Consider the following 24,394-nt stretch of genomic DNA (forward strand, 5'->3'; position numbering starts at 1 on the left):
ATGGTACAGGTTGTCCTCGACTTATGACCACAATGGAGGCCAGAATTTATGTTGCTAAGTGAAACATTTCTTAAGTGAGTTTTGCCCCATTTTACAATCTTTCTTGCCACAGTGGTTAAATGAATCATCACGGTTGCTAAGCTAGTCACACGGTTGTTAAGTGAATCTGGCTTCTCCATGGACTTCGCTTGGCAGAAAGTCGCAAAAGGGGATCACGTGACACACACACACACCCAGGTCTCTGCAACCGTCATAAATGTGAGTCGGCTGCCAAGCATCTGAATGTAAATCAGGTGGCCATGGGGATGCTACAGTGGCCATATGTGTAAGGAATAAGTTGCCTTTTTCAGTGCTGTTATAACCTCAGTCACTAAATGAACTGTTAATAAGTCGAGGACTGCCTGTATTTTGCCCCACCTGGATCCAGCTCACTGAAGCAGGTAATACAACCCACCGATTTTAATATGAATTATTTTGTATTATTCTTTTCGGTTAGGGTTCGGTTGCGGTTGGAACAAAGAGGGTTTCCAGTCCGGCTTCATGCATGGATTCCACAAGAGCCAAAAGGAAAATGGGAAAAGGGTTGATGCACCACGTCAGAGGTCCCCAACATTTGGGGCACCAGGGACCGGTTCCGTGGAGAGAGGTTTTTCCACAGACCGGAGGGTGCGTGGTTTTGTGTGCTGCCTGCATCCCGCGGATGGGGCTTTGCTTGTTTGTGCAGACCGGTTGCTAGCATGCTGCAGCCCGGTATTGGTCCACAGACCGGGGGTTGGGGACCCCTGCACCAGGTTATCTGTTCCCCACAATCTTTTAGACGGGGTCTCAACTAACCAGGAGATGTCCTGTCACCCAACCAGATCTCACCCAAAGAGCTTTGCACTCACTCCTATTCATTTTACGGCCTCCGTTTCTATCCCAAATTTACCCCCAAGATGATCAAGGCAGTGTAATTTGTCCTCTGCACCTTGGGTTTTTTTTTCCCTCCCACACAACAACCTTATGAGGTAGGCTAGGCTGAGAGATAGTGACTGAGGCCACGGGCACCCAGTGTGCTTCACGGCTGAGTGGGGACTTCGAATCCACACCCCCACCCACCGGCGCAACCTCCTACCCATCGCACAGCACTGTCTCTCTCTTGTCACCTGAGACCTTGAGGAGCAAGGAAAGAGAACTGCTTCATCTTTTCCTGCTTTTATTATGGAATGTGCAAACAAACCCTCAGATACCCTGATTTTAAAAACACACACACAAAAAAACCCAAAGCAAAACAATGACCAATCCCCTACACCGTTTTCTAATTTAATTCCAAATCGACTTTAGAAAAGAACATCATTTCATGCAAACACGACACCTACGCTGTGATTTTAAAATGCTTAAAGCCCCCTTAACCAGTTATGATTCCCCCCCCCCAAAGTCTGGCTTTAGAATGTTTAACATCTAAGGAAAAATAGCTAAGTTTCAGAAACAGAATTAAAAACATGATCTGACTATAGCAACACGTAAACTCTTCCCGCCCACCGCCCCTGTGTATGATCCAAGGTATATTTTTATTTGTCTATCTAAAAGTAGCTTTGAGTTGGGCAGCTATGCAATTAAGTCTAACCAGGTGTCTTCTTCCATCTTTTCACCATCCCTTTAAGGTCGTGGTAGAGTCTTTGTGGTAGATTTTCCCCTCTCCCCCCATTAAATTGATGTTCCGTGGGGTGTGTGATCCTATGATGCCTATGTGAATACATGTTGGGAAACCGCCCTGCTATTTAAGCCCAGATCTGTGGAGAAAAACATCAAACAATGGTTAGCTTCGTTGCTGGGATTCTCCTTTGGAGAAAAAAAAAGGGGAAAAAAGGAGAAACAATTGAAGACAACATCCTTACCCTCAGAGTGTGATCCCACGATCCAGAACAAAACGCAGTCCCGTCAGGCGAAACCCTCAAAGTGCTAACGCGGTTCTCGTGACCGAACAAAATGGCGACGCGCGATCCTTTCAGAACATCCCAAACATTTATGGTGTAGTCGTTGTAGCCCGCAAATAATAAGCGTCCTGTGGACAAAATCCTGCTGGTCAGGTCAGATTCCAATATGCAATGTTCTAATATCTGAGGGATTACCACAAAGAAGTGGGGGGGGGGAGAGATCCTATTCTCCAAAGCACCTGAGGGCAGGACAAGAAGCAACGGATGGAAAGTAATCAAGGAGAGAAGCAACCCAGAACTAAGGAGAAACTTCCTGACAGAACAATCAACCAGTGGAACAGCTTGTCTCCAGAAGTTGTGGATGCTCCATCCCTGGAGGTTTTTAAGAAGAGATTGAACAGCCATTTGTCTGAAATGGTATAGGGTTTCCTGCCTCATGGGAGTGGGGGATGGACTAGAAGACCTCCAAGGTCCCTTCCAACTCTGTTATGCTGTTGTTCTGAGTCACAGCATTATGCTGATGACACAATCAATCAAAGTTTCCAAACAGATTCATAAGTAGAAGAAAACCAGTGAAAATTCTAAAAAAATTGAAAATTGAAATCAGTTGAAAATTGATCTTCAGCCAGCACAACAAAGACATAATTCTCAGCTCAACTTTTATTCCACCTTATGACGTTGTGATTTTACCTCAGTGTAATAAAACTTCTTCCCACTCACCTGTCTGAGTGAGTTCCCTGGGCTAAAGGAAATGTTGTGCGCTCCACCTTGAGCAATTAAAATTCAAATCAATAAAACGCTACACCTTTAGTTAACTTCATATACGTGTTTTTTTTCCTAACTGAGAGAGCTGAAACACACCTAGAGTTGAAGGACGAACTCCAGGAGCAGCTGTTTGAAGTCTCAAGGTCTGGAAGGGTTTAACTTCACCGATGGAATTGCTTTGCTGCTATCTATGCCAAACTAAACTGGAGGAAGACCACCCTTAATTCTTCCCCTTGTTAGTTCCGCGAGCAAAGAAAATACATCAGGATTCACATCTCACCACTAAGAGAAAAATCCACACTGGACGCCCCGAAGATGATGCTTTCTTTGGAATAAATAGCCACCTCTCTATCCGCTCGGAGGTCATATAAACGGCACTCAAGAAGAAGGGAAGAAAAAAAGAAAATTCATTATCCAGAGCATTTTTAAATGATATGATCATACACAAGATTTTGGCCATGCCAGTAAAACTCCTTTACGACCCTGAAATACCATGTTGTTGTTAGCTGTGAAGTCGTGTCTGACCCATCGCGACCCTATGGACAACATTCCTCCAGGCCTTCCTGTCCTCTACCATCTTCTGGGGTTCATTTAAGCTCAGACCTAGTGCTTCAGTGACTCCATCCAGCCACCTCATTCTCTGTCGTCCCCTTCTTCTATTGCCCTCAATCTTTCCCAGCATTAGGCTCTTCTCCAGTGAGTCCTTCCTTCTCATTAGGTGGCCAAAGTATTTGAGTTTTAGCTTCAGGATCTGGCCTTCTAAAGAGCAGTCAGGGTTGAACTCCTCTAGGACTGACCGGTTTGATCGCCTTGCACTCCAAGGGACTCGCAGGAGTCTTCTCCAGCACCAGAGTTCAAAGGCCTCAATTCTTTTGCGCTCAGCCTTTTTTATGGTCCAACTTTCACTGCCATACATTGCAACTGAGAAGACCATAGCCTTGACTATATACGCACTTTTGTTGACAGGGTGATATCTCTGCTTTTTAATGTGCTGTCTAGATTTGCCATGGCTTTCCTCCCAAGGAGCAAGCGTCTTTTAATTTCTTGGCTATAGTCCCCATCTGCAGTGCTCTTGGAGCCCAGGAAAGTAATGCCATAATTAGGGGTAAATTCAGGGCAACTGGATGGAGCCGAGCACTTACTGGCCTGTCGCCCTTCCTGACACCACGTGGAGTATGCAGCAGATATTTTCTTTGTACCCTAGGAGAGAAACATCTTCCACTACCTAGGATTGAACTCTCAACCTTCTGAGTGGGAGGTGAGTGTCTAAGCCACCACGCCGCTCATCTTAGCTATGCCAGCAAACCTGCATAAACCTGAATACGGTGCCCTATGCACGGATAAGTTACTTTAATGTCGCCCAGATGTGCTGGATTTCAACTCCCATGGATTCCATCAGCTTCTTTATTCATTCTAGGGTCACCTTCCCTAAGCTGTCTTTCTTCAAGCTGTTGGGTTCTCAACCTCCAGAATTCTCATGTATGGCCATGCTGCCCAAGGAATTCTGGGAACGGAAGGCCACACATCTGGAAATTGCCCAAGAGAAATTGAAAGAGGCTGCCCTAAGAAAATGGCGTTGGAAGCACATTCTTGGCTGTGAAAACCTAGCATTTGGTACCTCAACTAATGGACTGCCTTATCAAAGCCCATCTTGACCTTTTTGGTTGACCAGGTAAATTATGAAGTGGCTTCCCAAGAGAATACATCTCCTTTTAGAAAGTACAAGAATGCATTTATTTCAAAAGCCCTTTTCCTCTATTCAACTGCCTCAGTCACATTCACTAAAGATTTCTTTGCTGCTTTGGGAGATTATTATTTTAGCTTATTTTTGTTTGTGACAGCATTTTTACGCCACCTTGGAATAATCTTTTGGCACGGAAAGATGGGGGCAGGATGTCCTAAACAAACCAATAAATAACATTTAAAATAAGCTTTCAATAACATTCCATCCTTCTTCTACCTCATTGTAACTTTTTCCCTCCCACATAAATTCCAAAGCTGTGGTTTGGCTCATAGAGATTACACTTAACCCGTTTGTTTAGAATATTTCTTTGGCTTATTGATTTGTCCCGCTTCCTCCAGGACTCCAGGGCAAAATATGTGTGGATTACTCCTTGTTAACCCTGCAAGAGCAGTGAGGATGAAAAGATCTGGAGAAATTTCAGGGCTAAGAAGGAATCTTGAACTCAGGTCTTCCTGGTTGAGATTCAACAAGGACAGAGATAGAGAAACTCGGCATCCCTTCAGTAAGCTGGCCAAGAAAATAACCATATGCGTTGAACTAAATTCCCAGAAGTCTTAGCCAATATAAGAAGGGGATGCTGGAAGTTGTAAGAGCAACATCTGCAAGTCAAAGACTATCCACCCTTAGGTCTAGATCTTGTAGATCCTTGGGGTGGTAATGGGAAAATTTTAGAAGAACATTCAGTGACCAGAGACATGAGATCTCAAGTCCTTCAAAGGATCTGGAATTTGCACTCTCATCTTTCCCAACTACTGGCTGGCTTGGTTGAGGTTGACAGGAATTGGGAGTCTAACACTATTTACAGGACTGGCTACTAGTTCTTCTCTTCTCTACCAGCAATGATAGGTAACACACAGCTAATGAGAACGTGTGGCTTGATAGGAACCCATCTGTGCCCTTCCGACTCCAGAGATCTTTTAGATCTTTCATCGGGATGTGTGTGGATGCCAGTCGACCAAACACCCCAGACAAACCAGCAGATATTTCTCTGAACACCACCAAACATCTCTTCTCAACCCACATTGGAGGGGGAAAAATGGTCTTACGCATGATAGCTAAGAGTTGATAGCCACTTCATGGCACTTAATCAATCATTCACAAGCTGCACCCAACAAGCCATTGGGGGCTCTATCTAGGTCCAGCCTTCATTCATGGGAAAGGAATGTGTCTTTCAAAATTAAATAATGCTACGTACTGTGGCATCATCTGAGCCAGAGGCAAAGGCGTCTCCACTTGGGTAGTATCTTCACAAAGAGGAAGAAAAAGAGGTCAGCACACTTTTGAAGCAATGTTCGGGAATCCTTGCAAAACACAACTGAGCCCTTGGACTTTCCCTTGATTTCACCAGGCCCTGACCACATGGTTTGGGTAAGGGATATTCTTGTATTGACTCACATGCAGATTTTCACCAACATTCGGCAAACCAAGATCATTTGGATCAGTCCTTGTCAGGAGCTAGCAACCAGATCCCCAGGTGAAAGGTTCAAGTTGACTGCTTTATTCTACCTATAGTACAGGAATCTCCCCAGGCTGCTTGCCTTCTCTTGGGAACAAACAATTACGGTCCCATGGAACTTAAAAGAGGCCAGCCCTATGTCTCTTGTGACTGCAATGACTCAAGGCTACTTCCCTGCTTGATCCCTCCTCTTTGCTTGGCTGGGCGTTTCCCAACAGTTCTTCATGTTGGGTCCAGAGGATGGTAGAGCGACTAAGAGATGCCACAAGAGGCCCAACCCATCACCCTCTCCCTCTACTGCCCTCCACCCACAAAGCCCTTTTTGTCAATAGGCCCCCAAGACACTCTTGCAAAATAGGATTCTCACCTGACACCGTTAATATCCGACTCATGGGTTTCGAAAGACTGAATGCACTGCCCGGTCCTCATGTCCCAGATGATTGCTTTTTTATCACATCCCTAAACAAACAAACAAACAAACAACAAAAGTACATATAGTAAGAAGCTCTACTGCCATTCCCCAAGGAGCAAAGAAAATTGAGCATAAGAGATGACAAAATGCACAATAGCCCCAAAGATGTTATTTGTTGGAAATGTTTTTTGTACAGCACCTTAACACCTGGCTTTGTGCTCTCGCCCTCTTCACATGCCTTTAAGAGCAGCGGTAAGGAGACCCCTCGTTTGGCAACCGCAACTGGGATCAGGAACTTAAGTTGCTAAGCAAAGTAGTCACTAAGTGAAACCTAGACCCGTTGATCCCCAACCTGCATAAAAAAATAAGCCTACTTTACCCCAGACACAAAGGTATTCCCTGTTTCTGAAGGAGCAAGATCCAGGCACAAGACATCTGCCCCATGTCCGTGGAAACTCTGTAGAAGCTGTCCACTTTCAACGTCCCAGAGGGCACAGGTACCATCACCGCTTGCAGTCAAGATCTTTTTTTTGGGGGGGGGAGGGGAGAAGGGAAAAAACAGAGGCCATTCAAGTAATTTGCATCAAATCACAAATTCCCTTGGCTTCTCGATTCACCAAACCCCCATCACACAGTCTTTTGATTCATATTAAAGGATTGTAAATCTCCTAAATTAATGGATTTACTAAATCTTTGGCCTTCAACTGTAGAGGAATAAGAGGCAGAGCCTGGGAGTGGAGTTAAGAGAGGGAATCATCCTTCAAGAGAAGAATCAGGTCCCCATGAACTCAGAGAGCAAAATGGACATCGCCAATGGATTTGTAATGCATCACTATGCTTAGGAGGGTACCCTATCTATGTTTCCTGGTAAAATACATGGGAAAATCCCATCGAGGGACAAACCCGCATTTAGGGTTATGTCCCCATGAACTCAGAGAGGAAAATGGACATCGTCAGTGGATTCGGAGCACATCGGTATGTTTAGGAAGGTGTTGAGTTTTAGAGCCTGCCCTATCTATGTTTCCTAGTAAAATATATGGGAAAATCCCATTCGGAATAAACCCACTTAGGGTTAGGGTTAGGTCACCATGAAGTCATAGGGCAAAATGGACATTGCCAACAAATTTGGAGGGCTTGGGTATGGTTAGGAGGGCACTGATTTTTCTAGGCTGCCCTATCTATATTTCCTGGTAAAATACATGGGAAAATCCCATTTGGGATAAAGCCACTTAGGGTTAGGGTTATGTCCCCATGAATTCAGAGAGGAAAATGGACATCGCCAGTGGATTCGGAGCACATCGGTATGCTTAGGAGGGTGTTGAGTTTTGGAGTCGGCCCTATCTACATTTCCTGGTAAAATACATGGGAAAATCCCATGGGGAGTGGGGGGGGGGGGGCAAACCCACCAAGGGTTAGTTAGGTCTTCATGAATTTGGAGAACAACATGCATCAGTGTTAACAAAATATAAGAGTGTTTTGGTCTTTTGTTCCCCCATCTGTGCAGTCAACACTGAGATTAAATCAAACTCAGATATGTAAGAGCTTTATATGCTGTAATGGGGCAAAGGGCTGCATGCTGACAATTGATTAAGAAGCAATGGGATACAATTCCTGTTTGAAATGGGAGCAGCAAATCAGAGCAAATTCCATCCATTGTGTAGGAATTCCTCTCTGAAAAATTAAAAAAGCCCACGTTTTTGCTGCTGAAAAGAAGGCCAACGTCTAGACCAGACATGTCAAACACAAGGCCTGGGGGGGGGGGCAGATCCGGCCCACAAAGTGGTTTCATGTGGCCCCCGAAGCCATCCTGGAAACAGTGAGGGAACGGTCCCTATTGCCTTGGCCCTGGCCCAGAGACCCTCCTTCTGCCAGAGACCCCCAGATCTGTCCCACTCCTGCCCAGGCCCCCATAGGCACCCTTGATGCCAATGATGTAGAGCTGGCCATGCCCACCCAGTAGGCCATACACACTCCAGGTGCGCCCACCCAGTAGGCCGCACCCACCCTGGCCATACCCACCTGGCCCCCCGAGGGCAACCACAATGCTGATGTGGCCTTCAATGAAATTGAGTTTGACACCCCTGGTCTAGACAAATGGAGGCCTTTTTATCCAGAACTTTCTTTCCAGTGGTTCCTCGTTGCTTATAGGCCATTTCCTAAAACACCTCCAAAAGTAAGGTTGGGATTCATAATATTTACAGTGTCCTGATGCTGCGATTGCATTTGTTTTAATTCTTCCACCAGCCGCCTCTCTCTCTCTCTCTCAAGGCCACAGTTTGATATACTAAGAGCACCCCAGGTAGATGGCTGATACTGGTTTCCATGGAAATAGACTTGCACCGTCATCTTGGGCTTATTCCTGGAAACAGCGGAGTGGGAAATAGCAATTTCCTCTGAAGCCTCTCACATCCCAGAATAGACTCCGCTCAAGCCGATATTTCGCTAGCACACTGAAAGAGATCTAACACCGCGCTCAATTTTGCACCAAAAGCACCTTGGGCATTTCTTTCTGGGAAAAAGAGAAGGTCAGTGAACCTTCTTCTTAAGTGGAGCATCACTGAATTTAGCAAGAAAACCGGGGAGGAGGTTGTATGAACGTCCTCCAGCAATCGTTTCTTCCTTGGTCCATTGCCTTGCCTGCTTTCCTTCAGTCCCAAGAGAAGACAACGATGGGGTTTTCTCTAAGGTGCTTTTCCAAGAGGCAGCTGGAATTTCTTTGGTTTTTGCTTGAGGACGTTTCAGTTCAGAACTGAAGAAGCTTCCCGGATGAGAAGCAAGAGGTCTTCAAAGAAAGTCCGGTTGCCTCTTGAAAAAGCACCCTTGGGACAACCATGACTTGGATGACCGAGAATCTCCATAGACATTTCTCACTGGGGTTCTCCAGCAGTAGAATCATCTCCAACATTCGGCCTTGAGAAATTGCTGGAGAACTTCTCTCCCTGAAGAACTACGGAGAAACCGTCAGCCACAAATTGAGTGGGGGAATTTCCAAAGTTTGCCATTTGCTTTTCCATATTTTTTTACTTTTAGGGGTGGGGAGGGAAAGATAGGTGCCCTTATTAGTTGGCCTTCAGTTCTGTGGGGCGAGAAAGGGGCGGCTCTGATTTTTCTCTATGGAAGCATAAAGAAGATTTTTACCCATCCCTACCCAAAAAAGAAACAAATGAGGGTCTTTACGGGGATTGAGGAAAACCCACGCTCTCTCTAAGCCACAAAACTTTTTTTTCCCCAATTTAAAGAGTAACAACAAACTGCAGGTTGGATGTACTTGCCTGCATATCAGAATTAGTGAAGCTGCAAGCTGACAAGTAGTTAGTATGCATAGCGACCGATTTCTTCTTAGCGGCCATGTTCTCGTTTTTTTCAACGGACAGGGGGTATACAGAGCATTTGTTATCCAGACCACTAGATTAAAAACAGGATTAAAAAAAAAGAGAGAAGAAAATTCTTTTTTGAAAATATCACCGGGAAGTGTTCTGCCCAGGATCTCTTTGAGAAAGTTGTCCATGGTAGCAAGTGTTCCCCCCACTGCACAAAAGAGTCTTTTCCAAAATATAGCTCAGATTATTTTGAATAATCAGCTGGACCACCCCTTTTCAGGCTGGGTAATAAAACCGACCTATTTAATCTTGCTGGTGTATCTGAACCATGCTAGCTATATGGGACCTGCAACCTTGAAGCCCTCAAAGTTCCTGGATTATCAATTTATTCTGGACTAAATTGAAAGCTGGAGATTGGAACTTCAAATTCCTGAACAACCTGAGACGTAAGATATGGAGAGCCATCTCCTCCATTATCTCATTTCCCCAAGGAGTCTTCAGAAGACGCATCATAGGAGGTCCTTCTAGAGCGGGGGTCCTCAACCGTGGCAACTTTAAGACTTTTGGACTTCAACTCCCAGAATTCCTCAGCCAGCTTTGCTGAGGAGTCTTAAAGTTGCCACGGTTGAGGACCCCTGTTCTAGAGGCCTCCTACTCTGTTTGTAAATATTGTTTAATTAACTGGTAATCATTGCGTTACATTTGCTGAAAGTTCCTTTGAGGGTCAACTGCTGGGAAGATGACTTATAAATACCATGCTACCCTGCTACTTGATGCTCTGAAGTCATCAAATTAGGGACTCAACACATTTTGACGCCAACATTTTGTCCCAGAACTCGTCGTTTGTTTGGCACTCAACGCACCAGCTAGAAGTTGTCGGTGTTAAGTCACATGGTTAATTTGGAACTCATTTCTAGTACTCATTGTGCTTCCCAAAAACAATTAACAATGAGTAATAAGGTACCACTCTAACTAAATATAAAAGAAAACAGATCTTCTAAGTGATAGCCCTGAAATACGGTATCTCCAGAGGTGGATCTGGCCCATTCCTTTCCAAGATCTCCTTTGAAGTCTGCCTGAATGTAATTGTGAATATAATCGTATTCTGGCAAGCTTTTGAAACTTAATGGTGATGGGTCTCCTCTTGTTTATTCTTCTACCTGTTTTATTTGGGCTGGGTTATTTTACTGAAGGAGGATTTTTACACCATTCCATTACAGTATATACATTATTTTGATGTTTTCAGATAGTGCCCATAGGGGCAAGATAAAAATATTAATATGCATTAATATATTCCTGCAGCCAACCCATTTCTCTTACAACCAATATTAAAATCCAGGCAATATTAAAAAATTTCCATTTTGGAACCGATTGGTAAGAGAAGAGGTAGCATCATTTGTCACGATCAAAACATTGGTTTTCAAATACCTTACGTTAAAGAGGCTTCTGCTTACCCACATGCAATGGCACATCCAGATGGAGCATACGCACACGCCATCACCCATGTGCAGGGCATCGTCACCGCGTGCTCCTGAAATACAAAGCATTCCTTGCATCTCCTAAGCCAACATTCGACCTAGCCTTGCCAATGGACAAGGGACTCTGATCTGCAAAACTCATTGAGACATTTGAGAAAAGACCCAAGGGCAAAACACAGTCAATTCCCACAATACCAACCACAAATTTGATGGATATCATTAGGCCCTAACCAAAATTTGGGATCTTCATCCTTACGCACCAATGCAATGAAAGACAAAGTAGGATGCACTTCTTCTCGCGTCTCCCCCTTCCAACAGATCCTTCAGATTGTACACCATCTTGATGTTCTAAAGCAACTCACCTTATTGGTGGTGAAGGCATCCCAAACGATCACCTTCCCATCCTAAAGAAAAGAAGGAAAAATAAAACACTCCGAAATGTGTGAGTTTATTTTGAAGTGACACCGCAATTGAGTCCACTATGAATACTGCTTACACCTTCTGCCTATAATTACAGGAATTTATGAGGCAGAGGAGACATGACTTAATTAAACCGATAGTGTGTCAACTTTCCAAAGATACATCAAGTCTAGACAAAAGTAAACCCTTTTGAGATATCACCATGAAGTCAGCCTAGCTATTCTGCCTTAATCAATCTGATCTTAGTGGCAGTCAAGGAAGATGGCATTGTTATCCCATGATGTCTCAGTGACTCATGAGTGACCCCTGGTGTACATCAAGTGGACTTTGGTTGGCCACCACCAATGGTTTTTCTCTGGAGCTTCCCATACTATTCTTAATCACCATGAACCTTTTTATTCCTACTCCTACTCAGCTATGAAGCCAGAAACAGGATCCAGTTCCAGCCCAGAGCAAATCATGCTTATTTAGATGGATATCTCAACTGGCCAAGCATTTCTCCATCCAAAGGGAGAACCTCAGGGACACTTTCACCTCCATCACAATCAGACTAACTGGTCCTTGTTAGGCTGCTGGCTCTAGATCAGGGGTAGGCAACCTTGGCTCTTTTATGACTCGTGGACTTCAACTCCCAGAATTCCTGAGCCAGGGAGTTGAAGTCCACGAGTCATAAAAGAGAAGTTGAAGTCCACGAGTCATAAAAGAGCCAAGGTTGCCTACCCCTGGTCTAGACTAGGTGTTTCTCAACCTTGGAAACTTGAAGATTTATGCTGGGAGTTGTTGAGAAGTCCACACACAGCTTCAAGCTGCCACAATCTAGAAAGAAGCTGAAAAAAAAACAATATAAACAAATAAAACTCCTGTTACCTGTGAAGAGCTGACAAGTCTTCTTTTGTCCTTGCACCAATCCATACAGAGGACTTTATTCCCATGACCTTTCAGAGTCCTCCGAGTTTTCATCACAAACTGTCCCAAAGCCTCCACACGCTCCGCCACCTGATGCACTACAAGAAATTCACAGCGGCATTGACCCCAGAGCCACCACTGAAGCAGGCCCAAATCAGGACAACCATGCAAGAAATCAAAGCTAAGAAGGGGATTAGCAGAAGTCCTGGAAAAGCAATGTGAACCCAGGGAAATGAAGTGGGCCTGTTTGCATCCAGAGCAAGGACCAAAAAAGATGGATAACCTCACCTATTCAAAGACCCGGTCTTTGATTTCCACCTTTAGAACCACAACTGCACTGAAAAGTAATTTGATCAAGTGAAAAACAATTTTCCCCCACCTGATAATTCTCTAGGTATGTTTGGACTTTAGGATTCTTAATCTCTAGCCCAGGGGTAGGCAACCTTGGCTCTTTTATGACTCGTGAACTTCAACTCCCAGAATTCCTGAGTCAGCTATGCTGACTCAGGAATTCTGGGAGTTGGAAGTCCACGAGTCATAAAAGAGCCAAGGTTGCCTACCCCTGCTCTAGCCAGAATGACCTTTGACTGGGAATTATGGAAATCTAACCAGGAATGAAGAACTCAGCTGCCTACCATTGATCATCAACTCAACATGTATTGGCCACAGCACCAGAGAACAAGAACAAGCTGGTTGCTAAGCAAACATGGAATTCCACAAGGGTTGTTTTCTTGCCATTTCCAACCTTTAGAAGTAGAAGCACTATTCAATTTTATTTATTCACACGTTCATCTAAAAGGTGCTCAGGTTGACCCACATGAGTCTGTTCTCTCACCTCTCCTCTTGTGAAGTAGGGTGGATAGAGGAACAACGATGGTAGCGCCGAGTCACCCACAGAGTTGTTAATGAAGTGGACATCTTTTTTTTTTCCCCTTCGTTCCTTCTTTCTCTTTTCTGTGTTAATTTAAAACTAAACTTTCGGGAGATGCTTACAATTATCTGTGAGATCCTTTGCGTATTTCTCATGTTGTATGTGGACTTGCTCTCTTATAAAAGCAGAAGACATGGTCCCGCTGTGCAGAAGGGTACTGCAAATTTGAGGGGAAAGGACTTAAAGGATTTCTAGGATCTTTGATGCCCATTGCATTTCAGAAAGTAGATTTATATTTACTTATTACAGACCTTTGCAGAATTCTTTTATTAGGTCCAACAAAATCCCATCATGTCCATTTTAAAAAAATTCTACAACTCTCTTCATCAAGTTGGGCAATCAACCTCGTTGGAATTCTGCATACGGCTGGTCCTTTTACGTTGCATCATTAATTCTCCTAAACCAGGGGTCTCCAAACTTGGCAACTGTAAGACTTGTGGACTTCAACTCCCAGCCATGCTGGCTGAGGAATTCTGGGATTTAAAGTCCACAGGTCTGGTTAAGGAGAATAATTCTGGGAGTTGAAGCCCACAGATCTTAAAGTTGCCAAGTCTGGGGACCCCTCTCCTAAACCAATACAGCCATATTTATTAATATTTCACTACCGGTAAAACGCTGCCTTTTAGGAGCAATCCTCTCTACTGGGAAGAGAATAAGCTTCTTTAAAAAGCATCAACTCTCCTCCTAAAAAAAAAAGGAGCCCCATTAAAACCACATCAAGCCTTCTTAAAACTGCAGTTAAAGAAGCAACGGCCATTCACACAGGCACTTGACAGACAGCTTCAAAAGCCAATCGGAAAATTTCACTCTGCTTTCCAAAAACGCTTCCAAACGAGAGGGCCAGTAGGAAAAAAAAAAGCTAAATTCAGATTTCTTTTTTTGCAAGCAAGCTGGTTTTACTCTCAGCGCATCCTTGACAAGTTCCAGGACAGACTCCTCTTTTGCACAAATGGAGCACTTATGGGCCAAACAGACTTTCAACTCCCACAACTGGTCTCTGTCTTTGCTGGCAGGGTTGTTTTTTTGGCAGGGCTCCTGAACCCAGTACTGAGGAGTGGTGCCTTATGACTTATTTGGCTATCATTCAGGCAACCCATTTCTGCCACTTTAATCCTCCCGTTGATGGATTAGCCGTTCAAAAAGCAACCGCTAGCATCCCAAAGAAGCTTTCTCTTTATATTTTTGGAAGAACAGAAATAGGTCTCTCTTGCAGGCAGGCAAAGCTGATTCCCGTCTGCTGGAAAGCCAAATATTGGTGAAAGAGTCAGGAATTTTTAAAGCATTCCCTACTTTCTACTCTGGGAAACAGGTTCACCAGGCCTTGGAGGACCCGGTGGGTTTTGACCCCCATTGTTCAAGGCCAAATGTCAGAGTTCCTCGGAAGATAAGCCTTTTTCCCCCCCTTTTGGCTGGAATGCCCTGCACTCGATATGAGTCCTCAAACTGCTCCGTGCATCTGAAAAGTTTAACAGCCCAAGCAAGTCACGCTTTTAAAAGAGAAAAATAAAATGCATTGGCTGAGAAAAGCAAGGAAGGCAGCTTTAGATTCAGACCCCCTGAGGGCCAAAGACTTTTTGTGTATATATACATATACACATATACACACACACACACACACACACACACACACACACACACATATTGGCATATTCGGGTCTTTTCCTGTGTAGTATTGAGGGTGTCTTGGCGACGTTTCGACGAGGTCCCACTCGTCATCTTCAGGCTGGTGTCTTCGGTTTCGTGCTTGTGCTCTCGAGTGGGATGACGAGTGGGACCTCGTCAAAACGTCGCCAAGCCTGGAATTCTACTCCCAGAGTTCCCAGTGATACTGAGGAATTCCAAGATGACTGGGGAATTCTGGGAATTGAAATCAAAATGCTAGCTAGGGAATTCAGGGATTTTTAAAGATTTTTTTTTAAAAAATCCTGCCTTTATTGTTTTTATAAATAACTCAAGGTTACAAATGCATGTAATACTCCTTCCTCCTCCTATTTTTCACACCGCAACAACCCTAGTGTGGTCAGTTGTCAGCCTTTTGCAGGTCTACGCCCTCCAGATATGTTGGTCAACTCTCAGCCACAGCTGGCTAAGGAGTGCACACATCTGGAGGGGATGAGTCAAGGAAGATGACTAGCACGGTCCACTCTGCCTCAACATAGTACCTGTCACTGGACCGCAGTGGTGATAGAATGAAAGCCCACGTAGTCCTTAGACAAGGAAGTGAGACACGATTTAATCTATTTTTACCCTCCATTTGTCTGAAATGGTACAGGGCAGTGGTTCTCCATCTGTGGTCCGTGGACCCCAGGTGTGTGTGTGTGTGATGTCATCATAGGGATCCTGTCCAGTGCTTTAAATCTTGAGTTAAGTCTTGGTGGTCCGTGGCCACAAAAGGTATTTAAAGGGGGGTCCATGGTGAAGAAAAAGTTGAGAACCACTGGTAGAGGGTTTCCTGTTTGAGCAGGGGGTTGGACTAGAAGACCTCCAAGGTCCCTTCTAACGGATAATGTTACTCTGTTGTCCTGAATTGCTATAGTTGGGCATTAATACATTGTAATTTAAATAGGTTATGATTCCCACCCACCCACCCTCAAATTATGCAAGCATATTCATGGCAACCGTTAACTCCGGCCAAGTTCAAAGCTTTTTTCTTTCAGTGGGTGGCAGATCCAGGTCTCTGCAGAGCAGAAAACCAACAAGGCTTCAAACTCACACACCCCCTCCCCAAATCCAGGGGTGCTCGGTAGGGTTGACTCCCCGTCTCCCCAAGAAACAGCAGTTTGCAAGCCCAGCCTCGCCCAAACCTAGTTAGCTGCCCACCAACCATACTTGAGCTGCCGCCCCCAGACCGCCCGGGCTCCCCAGGCCATCTCGAGGGCGCCAGGTTGCAAATAGAGCGTTTCTAAGGCACCGGAGCCCCATTTCTCTGGCCGGCGGGAAGAGAAGGGCAGGAGACGGGGGGCGGGGGGGGCCAAAAAGCAGGCGGGAGGGGGCCCTTCTCTGCCTCATCCCCCACCCATGACCCAAGGGACGCCCCCCACCCATGCCCCCTTGTCCCGCCGCTGCTTCGGGGCTTGGCCGGGCATCTCTCCGGCGTCTCCACCCAGCGGAGCCCGTTGTTTACGCCGGCCAGCCCGGCATCCGCGAGGGAGGCATGGCCGGGGCGGCGCCCCTTCCCCGCTCGGGGCTGCCCCGGAGGGACCCAGTTCCCGCCGCCCCCCGCCCGGGCTTGCAGGAGCGGCGTCGCCCAGCTGCCTGCCTGCCTGCCCGCCTTGCCTCCCTCCGGCGATGCCCGGGGCGCAGCCCACCCGGCCCGGCCCCGACTCACGCTCCACGTCGTGCAGCTTGGCCCGCTCCTCCTCCAGCCTGCCTTTGAGACTCTCCGCCTCGGTCTTGAGCACGGCCAGGCTCTCCTTCTCCTGCAGCCCCTCGGTTGCCATCTTGGCCAGAAGGGGAGAGAGAGAGAGAGGAGCGCGCCAGTCAGCCAGCCAGCCAGGCGGGGAGGGGAGGGGAGGGAGGGAGGGGAGGGGAGGGGAGGGAAGGAGGAGCCTCCGCCCCCGCCCAGCCGGGGCAGCCCTCTCGGGAGCGCGCGGCGGCGGCGGCGGCATCATCCACCGATTGATGGAGGAAGACTGGTAGCCCCCCGCGCAGCCTTCTCTCCGTCTGCGCCCTCCAGATGCGCCCTAGGACTACGGCTCCCAAGCCTGGGTCAGGAAACCTCTGCCAGAAAGCTAAGCAAGCTCGGAGAGCACCAAGGACCCCACAGCCCTCCTCCTCCTCCTCCTCCTCCTCTCCCTTCTAACACTGATGATGTTAGCTAGTTTGGGTAATGAAAGGTCTGCAAGACAACAAGCAAGCTCAGAGAGCACCAAGGACCCCACAGCCCCCGTCCTCCTCCTCCTCCTCCTCTCCACAAACTCTAGTCCTGATGATGTTGCCTAGTTTGGGTCAGGAAACTTCTGCCAGAAAGCTAAGCAAGCTCAGAGAGCACCAAGGACCCCACAGCCCTCCTCCTCCTCCTCCTCCTCCTCCTCTCCCTTCTAACACTGATGATGTTAGCTAGTTTGAGTAATGAAAGGTCTGCCAGAAAACTAAGCAAGCTCAGGGAGCACCAAGGACCCCACAGCCCCCGTCCTCCTCCTCCTCTTCCTCTCCCTTCTAACACTGATGACCTCCTCCTCCTCCTCCTCTCCCTTCTAACACTGATGATGTTAGCTAGTTTGGGTAATGAAAGGTCTGCAAGACAACAAGCAAGCTCAGAGAGCACCAAGGACCCCACAGCCCTTGTCCTCTTTCTCCTCCTCTCCACAAATTCTAGTCCTGATGATGTTGCCTAGTTTGGGTCAGGAAACTTCTGCCAGAAAGCTAAGCAAGCTCAGAGAGCACCAAGGGCCCCTCGTGTCAACCCCGAACTACAAACGTTCACCTTTATTGGTACTACTCCCATCCTCCACTCTGCTAGCAGGGCAAAGGGAAAGGTCGGGTAGATGGAGTGCCACCAGCTGGAGGGGGGGCAGCTTTCCAGGCTTCCCCTGCAGGCTGGCCAATTTGAGGGTTCCCTTCTATTTCAGATGCATCCGTAGACCCAAAAAATAAAATAAAAAAATGACCCCGCTAAATCCAGTGAATTCCCACCAAACAGCCTTCAAATAGTTGCAGGCCGTAGTGTACCTGTTTCACGCATAAGGAGCAGCAGCTGCGTTTCTCCGATTTGCAGTATATTTGCTGGAGAACCTTCTCTTTGTTGCAAATGTCACACGGCCCAAAAATATTGACCGCAAAGGTTTGGTCACACATCTTTGCAGGTAGCTGAAAGAGAGAAGAGTGGAAGGGACAGGGACAACTTTCTTCGTGACTTTGAATGAATGAATGAATGAATGAATGAATGATAACAGGAAGTTGGTTGATTATTTATTTATTTATTATTTGGATTTATATACCGCCCCTCTCCCGAAGGACTAGATTAGAGATTAGGATTAGAGAGAATAACTAAATTTGTTGGTGATTGGAGATCCTTTAGAGACTTTTTTGCTGAAAAAAGAAAAAAAACATGATCGAGAGATTTGATGATTAGAAAGGACAGACTATGGTACGAAGGAAATTATGTTGTAATTTTAGAGGTAAAATATAAACGTACTTATAATTGCTGTGAAGAAGATCGGAAGCAGCTCTATAACTTTTCCTTTCTCTCTCTCTCTCTCTCTCTCTCTCTCTCTCTCTCTCCCTTTCTTTGCACCATTTTTTAACTTAGCCTGGAGAGCAGCCATCTGCTGATGCCCAAGAAAGACTAAAGAATTTTATAGTAGGAGAAACGAAAGTGAACCCAGTATTTTTATTTTATTTATCAAATGTCTATAACCGCCCACCTCATGAATGGGGCTCTAGGTCAGTGGTGGCGAACCCCCGGGAGGGGTTGCCCCAGGGTGCAACCTGTGTGGAACAGCACAGCCAAGGACATGGCAGCTGGGCAGCAGGGACAAGATTCTTCCCCCACATCCCGTCGCGCACAGATGATGTTGGGCCGGCTGGGTGATCTGTTGCGGCGGGCCGTGGAGGCAGTAAGTAGCCCTGCGGGCAGGCGGGGGGGCAGAGGTGCAGTGGGGGTGGGTGGGGCGGGTTTTGGGCACTTGGTGTCTAAAAGGTTTGCCATCACTGCTCTAGGTGGTGTACCGCAGAACAATTAGACATACAACTTTTAAAAATCCATTAAGCAATTAAAACTTAAATATAATTAAAGCCATTTACTACGTACAAATACACCTTCCTGTGAGTAAAACAAGACTTTGAAAATATTGGTTTTCTTTATAGGCATTAGAGGACCTTAGAGGTTCAATTCTTCTTCTTGCAACCCTTCTACAATTCTTGTACGTAATGTTTTTATTTTAAGTCACTTTGAGAAGGCTTGCCTGGAGAAGTAAGGTACCAAGCCCAACCAAAAACACAACAGACGTTATTGAAAAACACTATAGATGAATTTAGATTTGTAATCAAAAACAGTAAGGGTATTTCTTACCTTTTCTCACCCACAGCGATACCTTGAATGCAACAAGCTAATCGGTGGGCTATTTAAAAAGCAGGAGGAAGAATTTAAGGCTGATTTAATCTACTTAGAGGGATTTACCAACCCTGTAATATATAGAACGATCTTGTAATGCTGGTTGAAGGTCCAAAGACCGGTTTGAAACAGTTAAAAGAAAATTCTAAGCGATGGGATCGTTCAATAGGGCTGTTCCTTTCTTTGGCCTCAAGTTTCAAATTTTGAACCTCTGCCATGCCCTCACCACTGGCCATGTGGGACGTTCACCATTCCTCATCTAGCCAACATGGGTGGATGTGGTTTTTAACTCAGAAAGAGGCTGTTCCCATGCAAATCTCTGTTGATCTATACCAAGGGTCTTCAAACTTGCCCCTTTTATGACTTGTGGATTTCAACTCCCAGAATTCCTCAGCCAGGAATTCTGGGAGTTGAAGTCCACAAGTCATAAAAGGGCCAGGTTTGAAGACCCCTGATCTATACTGTGCTTGCACCTTTTCCCCTGAAATCCTCCAAGGTTTGGTAAAAAAAAAAATTCTGAGAACCCAAGAGAGAAATTGGGACCTCTTTGAATTAAGGTGCGTGTTTCACCACTTCATGCAAAGAAGTTGTAACTTAGGTAGGAAGAGGAGGCTAAGGGTGGAAATCTTCTCTCTGCTATTTTTTCGCCTTCAAAGAATTATTATTTTTTAAATGAACTTTTATTAAATTTTCAAAAAAAAAGATAATTTACAAAACAACAGAAAAGGAAAAATTGGGAGAGGAGATCAAAAAGGGGGAAAGGTTACAAAATGACAAGAAAAAACAGGGGCTGACCAGAGTTTCTTCAGTACAGATACAAATATAAAGTCACTTCTTACTCTTCAGTTAAAACAAAAACAAACATTGTATAAAAGTGTACAAATTAATCAAATAGCTTTAGAATTATATATCACAAACACCCTTTACTCTTCAGTTTAAACAGAAACAAAAAAATATATACAAATGCACGAATATTTGTATACATGTCTAGTAAGAATAACATTACACAATATTTCTAGAATCATAACAAATCTTATCCCTGAATCCTAAAATCAAGCCTTCATTTTTATTTTTCTCAAGCAAGAAGCCCCCAAATGTTTTCCATGTACAGGGGTACCTTGGTACTCAACTGCTTTGAAACTCAACAGATTTGGTATTCGATGCATTTTTTTAAAATCCCATTTATATCCCGCCCTTCTCCGAAGCCTCAGGGCGGCTTGCAATTTGAAGCACAAACCAATGTGCTTAGCAATAGCCTTCATTCTATGTATATGCCTGCTCATTAGGGCTTTTGCCCCCCCCCCCCAAAGCGGCATTATTACAAAGTCAGCTTAATTGCCCCCAACAATCCGGGTCCTCATTTTACCTACCTGGGAAGGATGGAAGGCTGAGTCAACCTTGAGCCTGGTGGGACTCGAACCTGCACTAATTGCAGGCAGCTGGTGTTACTTAAGGAGGCATTAGCCCACTGCTCCACTGATGTGAAAATTTTGTCCTGGTACTCTTTGTTTGTTTGGTACTCAATGCACAAGCTAGGACTTCATTGGTGTCAGCTGCCTTGTGACTCACTACATTCCTTATGGGAAAAATTTCTTTGGTACTCATCATTTTCAGCACTCACTGCACCTCCCAGAACCAATTATGGGTAAATACCAAGGTACCACTGTAGAAACAAAACTGGATTACTTTTCTTTTTTATCAAAGTAGTCACTTTTGCCATCTCTACCTACCATAACAATTCTATTAATTTCAAATTCCACTTTTGAATTGAGGAAATTGTGCATCTTTCTACTTTTTGTAGTTAAAGGTCTTGCCGCCATTGTCATATGCAAAGCATTTTTTTATAATTTAATTTTTTTTTTGAATGATGAAAGTTGTAACAGACACACACTGAGCCAGTTTGGGATGATCTAGAAAAAGTTAAGTAGGAAGTTAGCTTATCTGTGTGGCAATGACTTGACACGCTATCTAGTGTAATACTCTCATCTGTGGCACCGTCTGTCACTATACGCATGCCACACACACACACATAAAAGATCCAACAAAATTATTATCTTAGTCCGGATATTTACAGTGGTGGAATTCTATAAGCTGCGTTTCAAATGCCATAGGTTAAAATAAGCTCTTCATTAGTCCTTCATTATAGAAAAAAATCCTTCATTATAGAAGTATTTATAAATGTATAAATTTAATTTATAAAATTTATAAATTAAAATTAGGTAGGTCTCGATATAATACGGAGGAATCTAGAGCAGTGTTTCTCAAACTTAGCGACTTTAAGAAGTGTGGACTTCAACTCCCAGAATTCCCCCAGGCAGCCAGAATTCTGGGAGTTGAAGTTCACATACCTTAAAGTTGCTAGGGTTGAGGCAGGAAAACAAAATATGCAGTATTCCATTTCTTACTTTTTGAAGTCCATTTTGCTCCCCCAGACTTAATGCCCATTTTAAAAAAGCTTTACAGAAGAGTCCTTGGTGCTCTCTGAGCTTGGTGGTTTTCTTTCAGATGTTCCATTAGCAAACTAACAACAGTGCTACAAAGTAGGTATCGTCATCAGAAGATTTACAGTGATACGGAAGCATCCCTGAACAGTCTGCATTTGCTCTTTGGGAAAGAGTGAATTTGTTGTGATTCCTCACCAGCCAGTGGATCCAGCAGCTGAGTCTGAGGAATCAGATGAGGAGGAGGAGGGGCCTGGAGTGTCATTAGAGTCAGAGGAAGGCTCTGAGGAGCTCCAAGACTTACAGTCGGATGATGAGCCTGGCCCCTCTACTCGCGCTCAGGCTGAGACACAGCTGTGCTGGGAGCCTGAGTTGGACAGTGACGAAGAACACTTGGGAAAAATCCAGAATGCACGAAAGCACCGGCAAGAAAAGAGAATAGGATAGAGGAATGCAATGGGGCGGCCCCAAAGGCAAAGGAGAAGGCATTAGGAAGCCAGGCCTTGGCTGAATGATAAAAGGGAAGGTGTGGGAGATGCTGGTTGCCAAAGGCAACCATTTGTGTTGAGGATGGAGTTTCTGTGGACTGTTTGTTTGCCTTGGACATTGACTCAGGTCTGTGAGAATAAAAAGGATTGTTTTTTTCTTGCAGTTCCTGCCTGTTTCTTGGAAGAGGGGTGAGCATAACAAGGACTCACGTAGGCTGGGAGAGAACAGAATTTATAATGCATTAGTTCTTGTAACTATATCCTAGTGAGGAAGCCAAGTTTGAAACTGCTGGGTATTTCTATCATTTCCAGCGGATGTGATGAAGGTGTAAAAGGAAATGTCACTTGAAAGAGGTATTTGCTATCAAGCATCAGTTGTGTGGAATTTTGCCTGTTGTTCAGCATTCCCTGAAATCAGAATAAAGAGAAAATTAACAATTGCCTGGATGCACATGTGTGTCTAAGAAGTTATACGAGGATACATTCTCCTATAGAAAGCCATTTATTACATGATGGCAGGTTTTTTTTTATCTATTTCCTTGATTGACACACTGCTTTTCAAACAGAAGAGATTTCAAGATGTTTGGCATTTAAAACTAGAAACCAAAAAACAGAAGGGGAAAAATAGAGTACTGCATTTAAAATCATACCTGGACTTTCCGAACAAAGGATGGAGCTATCCTTTTCTCAAAATCATCAATGGGAGTGTAGGAATTGAGAATTTTTACTATCTGTGGAGAGAATTAAAAGAAATTATGTTTTGCAAACTCCAGTTTGAAAGGAAAACAAAACTGCACTATAGTAGAACAGAATAGAATAATGAATAGAATAGAATAGAATAGAATATAGAATAGAATAGAATATAGAATAGAATAGAAAATAGAATAGAATAGAATAGAATAGAATAGAATAGAATAGAATAGAATAGAATAGAATAGAATAGAATCTTTATGCATTTAGTTATTTAACCATATCAAAAATATAAAACTCATACAAATATGCTATACAACTCCCAAACAATAGGATACATTCATAGTAGGTAAAACTGCATCAGAGGCCCTAAAGAAGAGGGCCAGAGAAAAGTCTGATGGTGGGAAGATCAAGGAACAAAATACAGGTAGTCCTCATTTAACACCCAGCCTTTCAGTCACCATTTGAAGTTACAAGGGTGCTGAACAAGACAGACTTACATATCAGTGCCCCCTGGATCACATGGCCCCGATCTGGGTGCTTGGCAGCTGATTCGTAATTACGTTTCGGCATCCTGTGGTCATGCGATTGCCAATTACAGCCTTCAGTGCCAATGTCCCAAAAGCAAAGTCAATAATTAACTGCTCAGATCCAGGAAGGAATTTGATACCTGAGTGGTCCTTGGTGATCTCTTAAGTTTAGTTGGGTTTTTTGCCCAAGCTAGGTAACCTCATCAGTGCTAGAAGGGAGTGGGATTTGCTCTCTGTTTTGACACGAAAAGATGTCCTTCTAGCTCTGATGATGTTGCCTAGTTGGGTAATGAAACGTCTGCAGGAAAACTACCAAGATCAGAGTGCACGAAGGACCCCTCATTTCAACCCTGAGCTACAAATATTCCCCTTTATTAATTTAATACCTGCATAGACGAGAGGGTTGTGCAATGTTCCGAGATCTCTTTGGCGTCTTCCTCTGTGATCTTTTTGACCTGAAGCAGCCAGGCGGCTTGAGAAAGTGGTTCCAGTGTCTCCTTTGCAGAACTACTCTGCAGATTCTTCTCCTTCAGCCATTCTTCCAGGTAGCTGATGTTGCACCTGAGATGAAGCAGAAAATGGGCATTTTTATTTCAAATATCCTTTAGGACAGAAGTGCCCAACCTTTCGGGCCCCAGGGGCTGGTTCCGTGGAGAGAGACCGGACGATGTGTGGTTTCGTGTGCTGACTGCAATCTGTGGATGGGGCTTTCCTTCTTTGTGTGGACCAGTTGCTGGCATGCCACGGACCGGTACTTGTCCACTGACCCGGGCTTGGGGACCCCTACTTTAGGAGGTGTTTGGCAGTATCTGAGCTGAAATCCTTGGGACTACCACTGGATT

At 44.8% G+C, this 24,394-nt stretch overlaps 2 protein-coding genes across 3 annotated transcripts in view; both read right to left on the reverse strand.

Annotated features, from left to right (window-relative positions):
• Window positions 1-731: 731 nt before the first annotated feature.
• On the reverse strand, window positions 732-16,788 carry GNB5 (G protein subunit beta 5; the record flags this gene model as incomplete). Its single annotated transcript, XM_081337161.1, has 11 exons — window positions 732-1,772; window positions 1,878-2,044; window positions 2,962-3,058; window positions 5,621-5,669; window positions 6,249-6,340; window positions 6,673-6,816; window positions 9,566-9,698; window positions 11,068-11,144; window positions 11,454-11,495; window positions 12,379-12,515; window positions 16,677-16,788. The coding sequence occupies 11 exons, from the start codon at window positions 16,786-16,788 to the stop codon at window positions 1,761-1,763; spliced, it is 1,062 nt and encodes a 353-aa protein (XP_081193287.1). The 3' UTR covers window positions 732-1,760.
• A 3,287-nt stretch (window positions 16,789-20,075) lies between these two features.
• The window catches only part of MYO5C (myosin VC), a 41,557-nt gene continuing 37,238 nt past the window's right edge, over window positions 20,076-24,394 (reverse strand). For both annotated transcript variants that reach the window (XM_081337382.1, XM_081337381.1), the window contains exons 40-42: window positions 23,939-24,113; window positions 22,983-23,063; window positions 20,076-22,740 (exon numbers count right to left, since the gene is read on the reverse strand). In XM_081337382.1, coding sequence (XP_081193508.1) covers window positions 22,588-22,740; window positions 22,983-23,063; window positions 23,939-24,113 — 409 coding nt within the window. In that variant the 3' untranslated portion in view covers window positions 20,076-22,587. The remainder of the gene's footprint in view (window positions 22,741-22,982; window positions 23,064-23,938; window positions 24,114-24,394) is intronic.

Source organism: Vipera berus, assembly GCF_964194415.1.
Source record: "Vipera berus genome assembly, chromosome: 12".
Lineage (NCBI taxonomy): Eukaryota > Metazoa > Chordata > Lepidosauria > Squamata > Viperidae > Vipera > Vipera berus.